The sequence below is a fragment of the Galleria mellonella genome, unplaced genomic scaffold (genome assembly GCF_026898425.1).
Source record: "Galleria mellonella isolate WM207_F2 unplaced genomic scaffold, CSIRO_AGI_GalMel_v1 utg184, whole genome shotgun sequence".
Classification (NCBI taxonomy): Eukaryota; Metazoa; Arthropoda; class Insecta; order Lepidoptera; family Pyralidae; genus Galleria; species Galleria mellonella.
Window position 1 is genome coordinate 1723192 of NW_026442025.1, and position 13049 is coordinate 1736240.

Here is a 13049-nt window from a genome sequence, read left to right on the forward strand (position 1 = left end):
TGTAAGTGCAGCACTATTTCACTGTGAGTACATTTGGGATTTTAGTTGAATTAGACAACACAAACTATTGCATCGCTCGTTGAAATGAAGTTTTGGACAGTGTTTTTTCTTTGTACGATTGTTTGTGCCAAACACGAACAATATATGAGGTAAATCAGTGACTTTAGATAGTAAAATTGCTAACAATTCAAGATGGATTTAGACAAAGCTATAAATTCTTAGTTCTCTTATATATATATTTTATATTTTTGTCCAGTGTAAATGAACCAAATGTGTTTTAAAACTATTATTAAGTTCTTATCTATTTGTGAACATATGTTATTCTGCGTTCTTTTCAACCGACTTAAAAAAAATAGAGTATTCTCATTTCGGTTGTATTTTTCTTTGTATTTGTCACGTCATATCCCCGTCAATTCTAAACCGATTTGGAAAATTCTTTTTTTATTCGAAAGGATATACTTACTGGTTGATTCCATAGAAGTTTTATCAAAATCGGTTTAGTAGTTCAATTTTTAGATTAAAATAATTAGTTTTGTCACAATTGAAGTCAGTCTTTTTGTGAGACACAATCCTTAATTATAATAAACACTATATTCCGCGGCTCCATTTACGTAAATTAGTAAGCACATAAAGTATCCTGTGTACTAAGTTAGTATATAACCTTTCAATGTACCAAATTTCATTAAAATCCATCGGTAATTTTTTTTATACAACTTAGAATGACAAACACGCTGACGGCCCATCTCATGGAAAGTGGTAACCGTCGCCTATAGACATGAGCAGTACTATGGACATAACAGAGTATACTGTTTCGCCCATGATACCCCCCATGCGTTGCCATTCCTGAGGACTCAGGTGTTATTCCTCTGTACCCAGTAAATTCACGCCATATCCCACCCTTCAAACCGAAACACAGCCATGCAAACACAACTGCTTCACGGTTGAAACACGAATGGTATATTTTGCGTCAAAGATTATTTTAGTCTTTACGCTTGAGTAATATGAATATCGATCCCATATCTATATATCGGGTTTCTCTAGACATTGATAGCGGATAAAAGATCAGTACCCATTTCGATATCGCCCATATCGGTCGGATATTCGAATATTATTTTCGAATATGTTAAAACTCTGTTAACTGTTTGTTTTAACTATTCTTTTTTCATGAGTGATAATGAAATGGTAACCCCGCCTGCGCTAACGGTATACGCTGGCGGAGCACCAGTGAAGGATGATATGTAGGTGAGGATGAAGCAGGTCAGTTAGCCCATCGTGACGAATTTAACAATAAATCAATCACGATGATTTCTAGGGGAAACCACGAGGAGGTCGACCTAAAAGGGTATATTGCTAGCAATGGGTCTACTAATCCCCATTACTAACAATCCCTTCTTCCCCTTTTTTTGAACTATTATTCCATGCTGTTTGGAAATTAAATTTAAATCCACCTTTCGCGTTTAAAATTATTTAATCACGTGAAATATGTTATAGTGCATAGTAAATTATATTACTCATGGCTTTGTTTATAAACTAAAGTGGTTTGGTAGCATAGACGTCACAGAGTATACTGTATCGCCCATGATACCCCTCATGCATTGCCATTCCTGAGGACTACGTTGTTATGCCTCTGTATCTTTAAATCCGAAACACATTTAAGGTGGCTCTGCTAGCTGCTTCATGGCAGAAACTGGAGTGGGACAGAAGTACCCAAGCAAACGACTTTTGTACAAAATGTCCCTATATGTAATAAAACTTGTGTGGGACCACGCGAACACACAGAATAGACCATCCCTCTCTTATGGGTATCGTAAATGTGGAAGACGGCTAAAGGAGGGCGAGGGATGGGCAGCAGCGTTTCTCTTAAAACATCTCCAAAACCTAACTGCGGTCGCCAAATTGCCTGCCAAGCGTGGCAACTACTGGCAAAACCACTTTAGGAGGAAGCTGATGTATAGCAGTGGACAATTAAGAGTTGATATGATAAATGTGGTGACAAGAAATAATACTTTCATAAGTGATGTCAAAGCTGTATATTTGTTTTAATAAAATAACTAAATACATTTCAGGTGGAGATCCTACTACATAAGCCCTAATTCCCAAGATCAACTCCGAGCAATAGGCGCAATACTACAAGACTTCGAAGCAGATGTCCTAAGCCGTCCAATCTTAAAGCGGGAAGGCCTTGTACTCATCAAACCTGAACAGCAGGATGGTTTCACGAAGATGTTAGAAGAAAAAGGAATCGAGTACAGGATCCATTCGGCCGATGTGAAAACGTAAGTTAAAGTATTAACTTAGACCTTTACATTGAATATTTTATACTAATTAAGAGTATGTGGTCCCGGCATAGAATAGGCTATCCCTTCCTCCCCCGTGGATGTCGTAAGAGGCAACAAACGGAGCGCGAGGGACGGGCAGCAGCGTCCTTCTTAAAACATCTCCAAAGCCTTACTACGGTTGCCAATCCGCCTTCAAGCGTGACAGCTACCAGAGAGAGACTTTGTACAAAAGTCGATTGCTTGGGTACCTCTGTCCCATTCGTGTTTCTACCGTAAAGCAGTTGTGTTTGCATGGCTGTGTTTCAGTTTGATGGGTGGGATATGGCGTGAATTTACAGGGTACAGAGGAATAACACCTGAGTCCTCAGGAATGGCAACGCATGGAGGGTCTTATGGGCGAAACAGTATACTCTGTTATGTCCATGGTATTGCTCATGTCTATAGGCGACGGTTACCACTTTCCATCAGGTGGGCCGTCAGCTTGTTTGCCATTCTAAGATGTATAAAAAAATAAAAAAGTCAATCTAAACCTAGTCTATCCTATTAATATACGTGTAATAAATGCACAGATTTGTAACGATGAATGGACGGATGGAAACGAATGTTTGTTAGTCCTTTACGCAAAAACTACTGAATGTATTTGATTGAAATTTGGTACGCGAGTAGTTTATATACTAACTTAGTACATAACTTAATACTTTATGTGCTAATTTACGCTGGTGAAGCTGCAAGATACATAAAATATTAAAAATTTTTAAAGACCCAAATTTTTTGTTTTGACACGCCATTAAAAAAAAAGAGATTAGCCTGTTTCATTCGAAAAGTTAATAGTAGGGAAACACTCGTAGGTGGATTTAAACATAAGCTTGTGCTGTTTAAAAAAAAGCACAATTCGATTTTTATTAACTTTCATTCAAAAATAAAGGGAATATCAATACAGCGGGCGTATCACTGACGTTGATTAATTGACACGTCGTTAACACGTCATTATAATTTATCAAAAGCGTGAATTAGCTAAGTGTAATTAATAGACAGGCAGATAAACACGTTTAGATAGATAGATAGATAGATAGATAACCTTTATTACCAATATTAAGAAAATAACCAGAGGGAGACTTTGTACAAAAGTCGATTGCTTGGGTACCTCTGTCCCATTCGTGTTTCTACCATGAAGCAGTTGTGTTTGCATGACTGTGTTTCGGTTTGAAGGGTGGGATATGGCGTGAATTTACTGGGTACGGAGGAATAACACCTGAATCCTCAGAAATGGCAACGCATGGAGGGGTATCATGGGCGAAACAGTATACTCTGTTATGTCCATGCTACTTACTTATGTCTATAGGCGTCGGTTACCACTTTCCATCAGGTGGGCCGTCAGCTTGGTTGCCATTCTAAGTTGTATAAAAAAATTAAAACAATAAAAAAAAAACAATTAATGTTGCTGGTAACAGGAGCCGCCTCAGCTGTTGCTATATATAATATGTACAACTCCAGCGAGAAGTACTTATATAGCGCTGATTTTCAGGCGGCCCCTTAACTCCTTTACCTTTAGCATGCGTGCGGGTCGCCAATACCTATTTCTCGGATGGGAGACTCAACACGCTTAACAACAAATACATAAAACATTACAACCAAAACTGAAAAGAACAAACTGAATAAATTATCGCACTTTACAATGACAGTATCATAAAAAAAAATATCTTTTTTGCGTTTAGCCTGCCCATAATAGTACATTATTGCAGCGGCCAGCAACTGAGGCATTGATGGACAAACGTGCGAACGTACGTGAGTCCATCAATGCCTAGTTGCAGCCAAAGCTTGTATAGTACTTTTCTCAAACAATGCGCGGAAATCAAAAACACAATTTTACTTTTTAAATTCAATGACGAATAACGAACAATAATAATTTTTCACGCGCCATAATTTTCCTTTGTTTTTTTTTCAATAAACAACTTTCTATTTGCAAGCCAGTTCGAAATTTAAATAAAACCTTTTATTATTAACTTCTTGGCAGCCATGTTTTGAAGTAAAAGGTCATTCCATTTTTAAATTACAGGACAGATATGAGTTTACATAGTAATTTATCTGGCCGCAAAACACGACAGATATGGATTTTCATAAAACTTTTGCCGGCTGCTGCCCGTATGTATCTGGCCAATACGGCAATTTTGATTTATCTCTAAGAAGATTATCAAAATAATGCTCACATTTCCAAGTATGTTTGAGAAAAATATTTATTTATTTATTTAAACTTAAATACACAATTAAGATGCATAAGTATTATGACGACGATACTGGTCTTATTCGACATTGCATTTTTTTACCTGTACGTCTGCAATCTAAATACACATTTCTTAAGTGACCTTTTTTTCACTTTTTTGAAAATATTGGAATGAAATTAATTTTAAATGCTTGTGGGTACTTATTTCACCCATATTATATTATAAAGGGTAATTTTGATGAAAACAAACTACTCAAACGATATTAATGAAATTTCTATAGGACCAATTTGAATGTATATTTTTTTTAGTTACAAAAGAATTTTACAGATGCATTTATAAATTACAGACTTTAGATGTTGAGTTCGACTTGATTGGGAATTTTCTCCTTTTTTGAAGTTGGTTAAAATGAAATAAAATATTTTTTTCCAAGCAATATCTATATATTGTTTTTTTTTCATATATATATATATATATATATAATTAATGGAGATCCCCGACCGATATGAGGTAATGAACCTGTATACCGCCATAAAATTTAGAGGAAATATATACTGAATATAGATATCGGAGCGATATATATGTATAACAGATGCCTGTTTTAAACGCCAAGGTCGTATCGAAGATGGTCCAATTAATTTTAACAATTGGCAAGACGGCATTTACGAAAAATAATCGAACCCTTCAAGTTTAATTTAATTTGATCCGGCTAATAAAGTTTGATGGACACTACAACGGTTGAGGATTTCTTTCAATAAATAGCAGACGAAAATCCCATGAAAACTACAAATTTCGAGAAAAAATATCTACTCTCTCTATTTATAAACTAGCATCTCGCCGCGGCTTCGTGTGTTAGCAAATTAAGATCTTAGATTAAATAGATAGAGTGTCTCCATACAAATGCTTCAAGAAAAACGCATCATCTTTTCCATACAATTCTGCGTGATAAATATTTATGAGTGATTCCTTTATAACTTCTATATATATTTTGTATTATAATTTATGAATCTTTTTAATAATCTTTTTAAGGTGCCAATGTCAAATAATAATCACATACAAGTAACAAATACAATAATATATAGATTTGAATTCAATTTGTACAATTTTTTTTTTAAACTTAGAATAGCAAACAAGCTGACGGCCCATCTGATGGAAAGTGGTAACCGTCGCCTATAGACATGAGCAGTACCATGGACATAACAGAGTATACTGTTACGCCCATGATACCCCCCATGCGTTGCCATTCCTGAGGACTCAGATGTTATTCCTCTGTACCCTGTAAATTCACTGCCATATCTCACCCTTCAAACCGAAACACAGCCATGCAAACACAACTGCTTCACGGTTGAAACACGAATGGAATGAATGAAACACAATACGAGTATGTCACAGCTCACATTTATGTCAAGTATCATACACTAAATATTATCACGTCTATACTCAATAAATTCCCTTACCGTGTAGAAACACTTTTTTAAGAGCCACTTCGACAAGGTTTGTTTGAATTGTTTAAGACCTAATTCTTTGAATTCTTTAGGGATTGATTTAATGCGTAGATACTCATTATATTTATTAAATAATACGGCAAGATACATTTTATGCGTAATTATATATAGTAGAATACTGATAAAAAAACGAGACAGCTAATTTGACAATTAGATGACAAGAAGTTGACTCGTTTTTTAGGCTCGATGCTCTATCTATATAAGATTAAGATCTATTGTACAAACAAAACCTCAATATAAAAAAAAAATTGAATGACAATAAAACCCATCAAAATCCATTGCGTTGTTTAGAATATTTAAACGGTGTAACATACAGACACGAATAACAATTTTATTCTATATTATCTATATTAATATTATAAAAAGAAATTATTTGTTTGTAAACGCATTACAAAGTCAAAAGTACTTGACCGATTTTTAAAAAAAAAATCCCGATCACTAATATCATTATTATTATCTCGGCCATTATCTGTCCACTGCTGAACATAGGCTTCTCCATGAACAGCCATAACTGCCATGGGGAGGCACCTGCGTCCACTGACTCCCTGCAATGCATTTGAGGTCATCACTCCATCTAATGATCGTCGTACACTGCGTTTGCTCATACGGGATCGCCATTCAAGAACCTTACTTCACCATCATCCGTGATGCTATTTATGTCTTTTTTTATGCTACTTAGAATGGCAAACAAGCTGACGGCCCACCTGATGGAAAGTGGTAACCGTCGCCAATGGACATGAGCAGTACCATGGACATAACAGAGTATATTGTTATTTATATATCTATATGCTCCAGTTACCACCTTTCATCAAATGGACTATCAATTTTCGTGCCATTGAAAAACAAATAAAACAAATTATTTGAATAGATAGATAGATAGATACTCTTTATTGTTTCCTCCAAAAGATTACAATAGTAAACTTATTATAAATATAAACAATTACAAGGTAATAGATGTTTTTTATTGTCCCTGTTTAAAAGGAGTTTAAAAGCACAATCATAATATAGGCTTATTGCATTGTCCATGTTTCAGAGCTCTTGATAAGGACGATATACTTATCCAAGCAAAAAAGAAAGAAAATCTGGCAAGAGGCAAGAAAGAATTACCCTATGATAATTATCAAGAGTTAGAAATTGTAAGTATAAATGTTCCTCTTCAACCTACTTAATAAAAAAGAAGATTCTGAATTCGGTTATATTTTTTATATTTGTTACCTCATAACGCAATCAGTTATTCAATCGTAACCAGCGGGAGACTTTGTACAAAAGTCGATTGCTTGGGTACCTCTGTCCCATTCGTGTTTCAACCGTGAAGCAGTTGTGTTTGCATGGCTGTGTTTCGGTTTGAAGGGTGGGATATGGCGTGAATTTACTGGGTACAGAGGAATAACACCCCAGTCCTCAGGAATGGCAACGCATGGTGGGTATCATGGGCGAAACAGTATACTCTGTTATGTCCATGGTACTGCTCATATCTATAGGCGACGGTTACCACTTTCCATCGGGTGGGCCGTCAGCTTGTTTGCCATTCTAAGTTGCATAAAAAAAAAGAACTCTTGTACGGTCTGATATTTATTTATTTAAATAACTTTATTGACCAAATAAAAGAATGATACAAAAGGCCGACTTACTGCTAGTAGTATTCTCTACCAGTCAACCTTTGGAATGAATATAACCTACCTACCTATAATTTGAGGACTTTGGTGATACAGCAATTTAACATATTACAATACTATATGAATGAATGAACGAAAAGTCTTTGTTGTTTCGTTTAAAAAAGGATAAAGATGTAAAAGAAACAAAATGTACACAAACAAAATTAATACTTAATTACATAAAAGAGAAATAAAGAGGCAACAGTAGGCAACCTTTAGATGGGGAGAAATAATTAAAATTGTGTTTGATCAAGACATATGTATACGTATATGATGTAACCTAACCATTTGTTATCTAGTACTCATAATATAACTTTGCTAAGTTTATTGCCAGATAGCGTCGTGTAATTATGTACAATGATATTTAAGAGTATTCTTATTAATAAACGTATTTTAACTAAAATACTAACTACAATGATTACTAATACAAATTACTTTCAGATTAACACATATCTCGTTGACATTGCTAATCGTTATCCGGATAAAGTCACTCTAGTATCCCCCGCCAATTCCTTTGAGGGACACCCTATTCAATACTTGAAGATATCTACCACCAACTTCAACGATACCAGTAAACCAGTTATATTTATCGACGGTGGTATCCACGCCAGAGAATGGATTGCACCACCCACCGTCACTTGGGCTATTCACAAGCTTGTAGAAAACGTAACAGAACCAGAACTCTTGGATGATTTTGATTGGATCCTTTTACCGGTCGTTAATCCTGATGGATATAAATACACATTTACTAACGTGAGTATATAGATAAACAAAAATATATGAATATATTCATAGAGATATCATTAATAAAGTAATATTACATGAGCAAGTTACGTGAGACTCATGCCAAACAATAGATGGAGCAAAATCTGTTAATATTAGCGTCCTGTAAATTTAAAGTAGCAAATTCAAAGGCACCTTACACGATAAAAAGACGATTTCCATCTATTCCCCAAAAACTAATAGTCCTTGACTAGCGATCGTAAAAGCTGCAAGCAGTTTGGCGAGACGTTTGCCCAGTAGTGGAAATCCACATGTGAATGAAAATGCAATATCTGCTATAAATGAACTAAGGAGATTAGGGATATACAAAACTATAAAAGAAGAAGAGCTGGAATTAAAACCCTGTACCAAACAAAGTGGCAAAGGTGGTAATGGTCTGCTAATATGCTCCTTTTATGGGGACCTTCTTTACCCCAATCCTACAGTTTGCTGTGATACTATATTACTACATAATAATGTAGGATTTATTTATATTAATTGACTTAATTTTTAAAAGCATCTCTTGCTTCATCATTTATTAAGTAAAGTAATTCACTCTGTCTATCTCACAAGGAATTTTGCACAAAAATATATAACTAAATTTTTATGCCATACTTGGCATTCTATTTTAATTTAATGTCATTCTATTTTAGGCCCGTTTCTGGCGAAAGACACGTTCAATTAACCAAGATCCTTCAAGCATTACCTGCCCTGGAGTAGACGGCAACCGCAACTACGACTTCCTTTGGAACACAGTTGGAACTGACAATAGTCCTTGTGCCGATACATATGCTGGTAGTGAACCATTCTCAGAAGTAGAGACAAGAGTTGTCAGAGATATTCTTCATGAACATCTTAACAGAATAACTTTGTACATCACCATGCATAGTTATGGAAGTATGATCCTTTACCCATGGGGAAACAATGGCACCTTGTCCAATAACTCCGTAGACCTCCATAGAGTTGGCTCAGCAATGGCTGATGCAATTCATGCTAAATCTCTATCTGAATTCCCGGAATACGTTGTTGGTAATTCTTTCCTTGTTATCGGATATGCAACGGCTGGGGCTTCTGAAGACTATGCGCATTCTATCGGCGTCCCTTTAACCTACACCATTGAGTTACCTGGTCTCGGTATGAGTTTTGAAGGGTTTAATTTAGATCCAAGTTACATAGAACAGGTATGTTCTGAAACTTGGGAAGGGTTTGTTGCAGGTGCAAAATTAGCTGGTGAATTATACGTAAAATAAATGTAAAACGGAATCAAAATGTATTTGTTTTACTTTATCTATATCTCAATGTCATTATCAATTCAGACGCGACAACTTGAACACTGCTGCTGAAGTTAGGCTTCTCGAATAGAATGTTATAAGTAATGCTTCTGAGTCGCCTGTATATTTGAGACCAGCACTTTATCAAGTGAAAGGTTGTTGCAGACTGCATCTGTATATAGAGCAAATGTGTATGTGTACCCAAGAACTTTACTTCCATATCACATATCATTGAGCTATATTATCAACATTTTGCCATTTCAGTTTACTTATTCTAATTTCTACATTGATTTTAGACCTTGAATTTACTGTGAAATATTCTTTGGCAAAAGTGAAGGCATGAGAAAATTATGTCTAAAATAGTAAAAAAAAAGTTAGTAACTGATGTAGGAATCGAGTTAACTGTCCTGTCTCCGAGGGTCCATGAAAAAATATGTCTGGACACGAATTAATGGTTCCACGAACACGGACACGGAATACTAATGCAAGGGTTCCTTGAGAATGTGGTCATGTTTAATACTTCATTTATTTTTTTCTGTCTCTGATCTATATGTATAGTTACGAGTACATACGTTCTCATTTGCTAGGCATACTATTATCCTGAAATCCCTAATCCCTGATGGGGTTACAGGAATTCATAATAATATGAATTCCTCTAACAGGACCATTTCACTGAATTACAAACTTGTTTAGAATACAAATGAGTTTTGAATGTGAAGTTTATCATTTAAAAACATTAAATAATATATATATATATATATATATATATATATATATATATATATATATATATATATATATATATATATATATATATATATATATATATATTAACATAATGCTTGCGATAAAATACTTATGTCATTGTATTTATTGATTTATAATGAAATATTTTGAAATGTAATTAAAAAATATTTTCAGGATTACAAGAAACTATAAGGAATTACCTGTTTTGTAAAAAAAATATATATATATGACACAATTATTACTCAGTATCTATTTACAATTAATCACATGACTATTTCATGATTTTATATATTAAAACCATTACGCGTTAAAGAGTTCAAAGTGAATCAAGATATTTCCCCGATAATTAAAGTTAAAGAGTAAATTAACATATTCAGTGGTTTAGACTCTGGTGCAAGTAAACTTTCGGATTTAATTGAAATTTTCGCATCGTGCCTGGGGAAAGTTTTGAGCGCAGCGCTGATCTATTACCAATTCAAAATATTCTATTCAAACCAACTGAGAGTAGAGCTGTGACTTGATTGATGATATTTATACATATTTTTAATCTATATATTAGAGGTCACCAATTGGTCGATCGTGACTATTAGACCAGTCGATCGCGGCAAGGCAAAAAATATAATATTTTGCTAATCTAGCGAAAGATGCTCAGACGCAATGCTCACGCTAATATAAATAAGTAGTTACTGAGAATAATTTTCAGTTTTGTTTTTTCTTTTAATAAAATAAAAAATATATATATATAATACTACGTAATCGAGTACTGAACTATGTTATTTCATTTAAGATTTTAATAAGTATATAATTTGTAAATCGAACAGGGTTTCGCCAGTAAACTTTATAATATAATATGGGGCATTTAAATCGGTCAGATGGAGACTTTGTACAAAAGTCGTTAGCTTGAACACCTCTGTCCCATTCGTGTTTCTACCGTCAAGCAGTTGTGTTCGCATGGCTGTGTTTCGGTTTGAAGGGTGGGAGATGGCGTAAATTTACAAGGTACAGAGAAATAATATCTGATTCCTCAGGAATGGCAACGCATGGGGAGTGTCATGGTCGAAACAGTGTACTCTGTTATGTCCATGGTACTGCTTATCTCTATATGCGACGGTTACCACTTTCCATCAGGAGGGCAGTCAGCTTGTTTGCAAACATTTAAAATGCCAGCAACGCACCAGCGACTCCCCTCACGTTACAAGTGTTCATAGGTGACGGTAGCCACTTCCCATCAGGTGGACCGTGTCCTCATTTGCCTACCTAACAATAAAAAACTGAGGTGAATAACTTATCTTTCCCAATAGATATTTGTGGATTATCTGTATAGATAAGAACAAAATAACTGTGATAAAATTAACGTATCTCACGTTTACCTTGAAATAAATTTATCACATTTAGTATTTGGGTTTTTCTGATTACTGTACCTTCACAAAGGTATTGTGTTCTATTTAAAATGTTGTATTGTGAAATATTTCACGGGATATTATCTATGGAAAGGGAGATTTGTATTTTTATTTTTATAAATCTAGTTCTTACCCGCGGCTTCGACTGCGTGACAGCTTATGCCCCTCTCCATCTCTTAATGGATGCCAAATTTCATAGTGGTTTGTTTATTAACTTTTAGCGTCGTCAAGGTGCTTTAACATTTATAATATTACCTAATTTCTTGCCCGTATTTACGAGTATTTCAGAAGTAGGAAAACTAATGAATTAAACCACATGTAGATAACATTTCTCGATAAAACATACTCCAGATTTTAAGTTGGTACAAGGAATGTGATATGAGAAACTCAAATATGAAAACTACAATTACTTTGGTGCGATATTAGCGTGATGCCAGATTAAACATATATACATCTAGACAGGCCAAATTTCCAAAAATTAGTTTTTAGCTTCTACTGCTCTTATTAAGACCCCTTATATATATATTTTTTTTTAATTATCTCTCATGTACTGGATGTAATGGAATGATAACCCCGCCCGCACCATCGATATACACAGACAGGGCATCAGTGACAGAAGAAAAGCGAGGAAAAAGTCAAGCCAATTGGTCCATTCTCACGAATTCCACAAGAATGATTTTGTGGCAAGGCAAAAATATATATACCAAAGTGAGACGTTGTACAAAAGTCGTTTGCTTGGATACCTCTGTCCCATTCGTGTTTCAACCGTGAAACAGTTGTGTTTGCACAACTGTGTTTCAGTTTGAAGGGTGGGATATGGCACTGAATTTATAGGCTACAGAGGAATAACACTTGAGTCCTTAGGGATGGCAACGCTTGGGAAGTATCATGGCCGAAACAGTATACTCTGTTATGTCCATGTCTATAGGCGACGATTACCATTTTCCATCAGGTAGGCCCTCAGTTTGTTTGCTATTCTAAGTTGCATAAAAAAGATATAATTATGTATATATATTTTAAAAATCCCATGTTTATAATTCCAAACTTTGCATAGAGAGCAAAGTGTAACCATATCAAAGACTACGTAGTTGTCACCGCAGCATAGTTGTGCAAAACTTGAACTAAACTCTATAATCGGATATAATTGTTGTTGAGTAAACTGTGACGGTCCGTCCACTTTGCAGTTACGGTTAAACTGTGGTTTTGTTCTA

The 13049-nt window shown here is 35.0% G+C and overlaps 1 protein-coding gene across 2 annotated transcripts; it reads left to right on the forward strand.

The window, feature by feature from the left end:
• The first annotated feature begins 16 nt into the window (after window positions 1-16).
• Window positions 17-10404, forward strand: LOC113509223 (carboxypeptidase B-like). 2 transcript variants are annotated; one of them, XM_026892545.3, is made up of 5 exons: window positions 17-149; window positions 2067-2276; window positions 7037-7139; window positions 8100-8411; window positions 9074-10404. In XM_026892545.3, exons 1-5 carry the CDS (start codon window positions 85-87, stop codon window positions 9668-9670), a joined length of 1287 nt encoding a protein of 428 aa, XP_026748346.2. In that variant the 5' UTR covers window positions 17-84; the 3' UTR covers window positions 9671-10404. The 2 variants fall into 2 exon arrangements, with proteins under 2 accessions (XP_026748346.2, XP_052749811.1); XM_052893851.1 differs by lacking the exon at window positions 17-149 and adding an exon at window positions 1106-1257.
• The last annotated feature ends 2645 nt before the right edge of the window (window positions 10405-13049 follow it).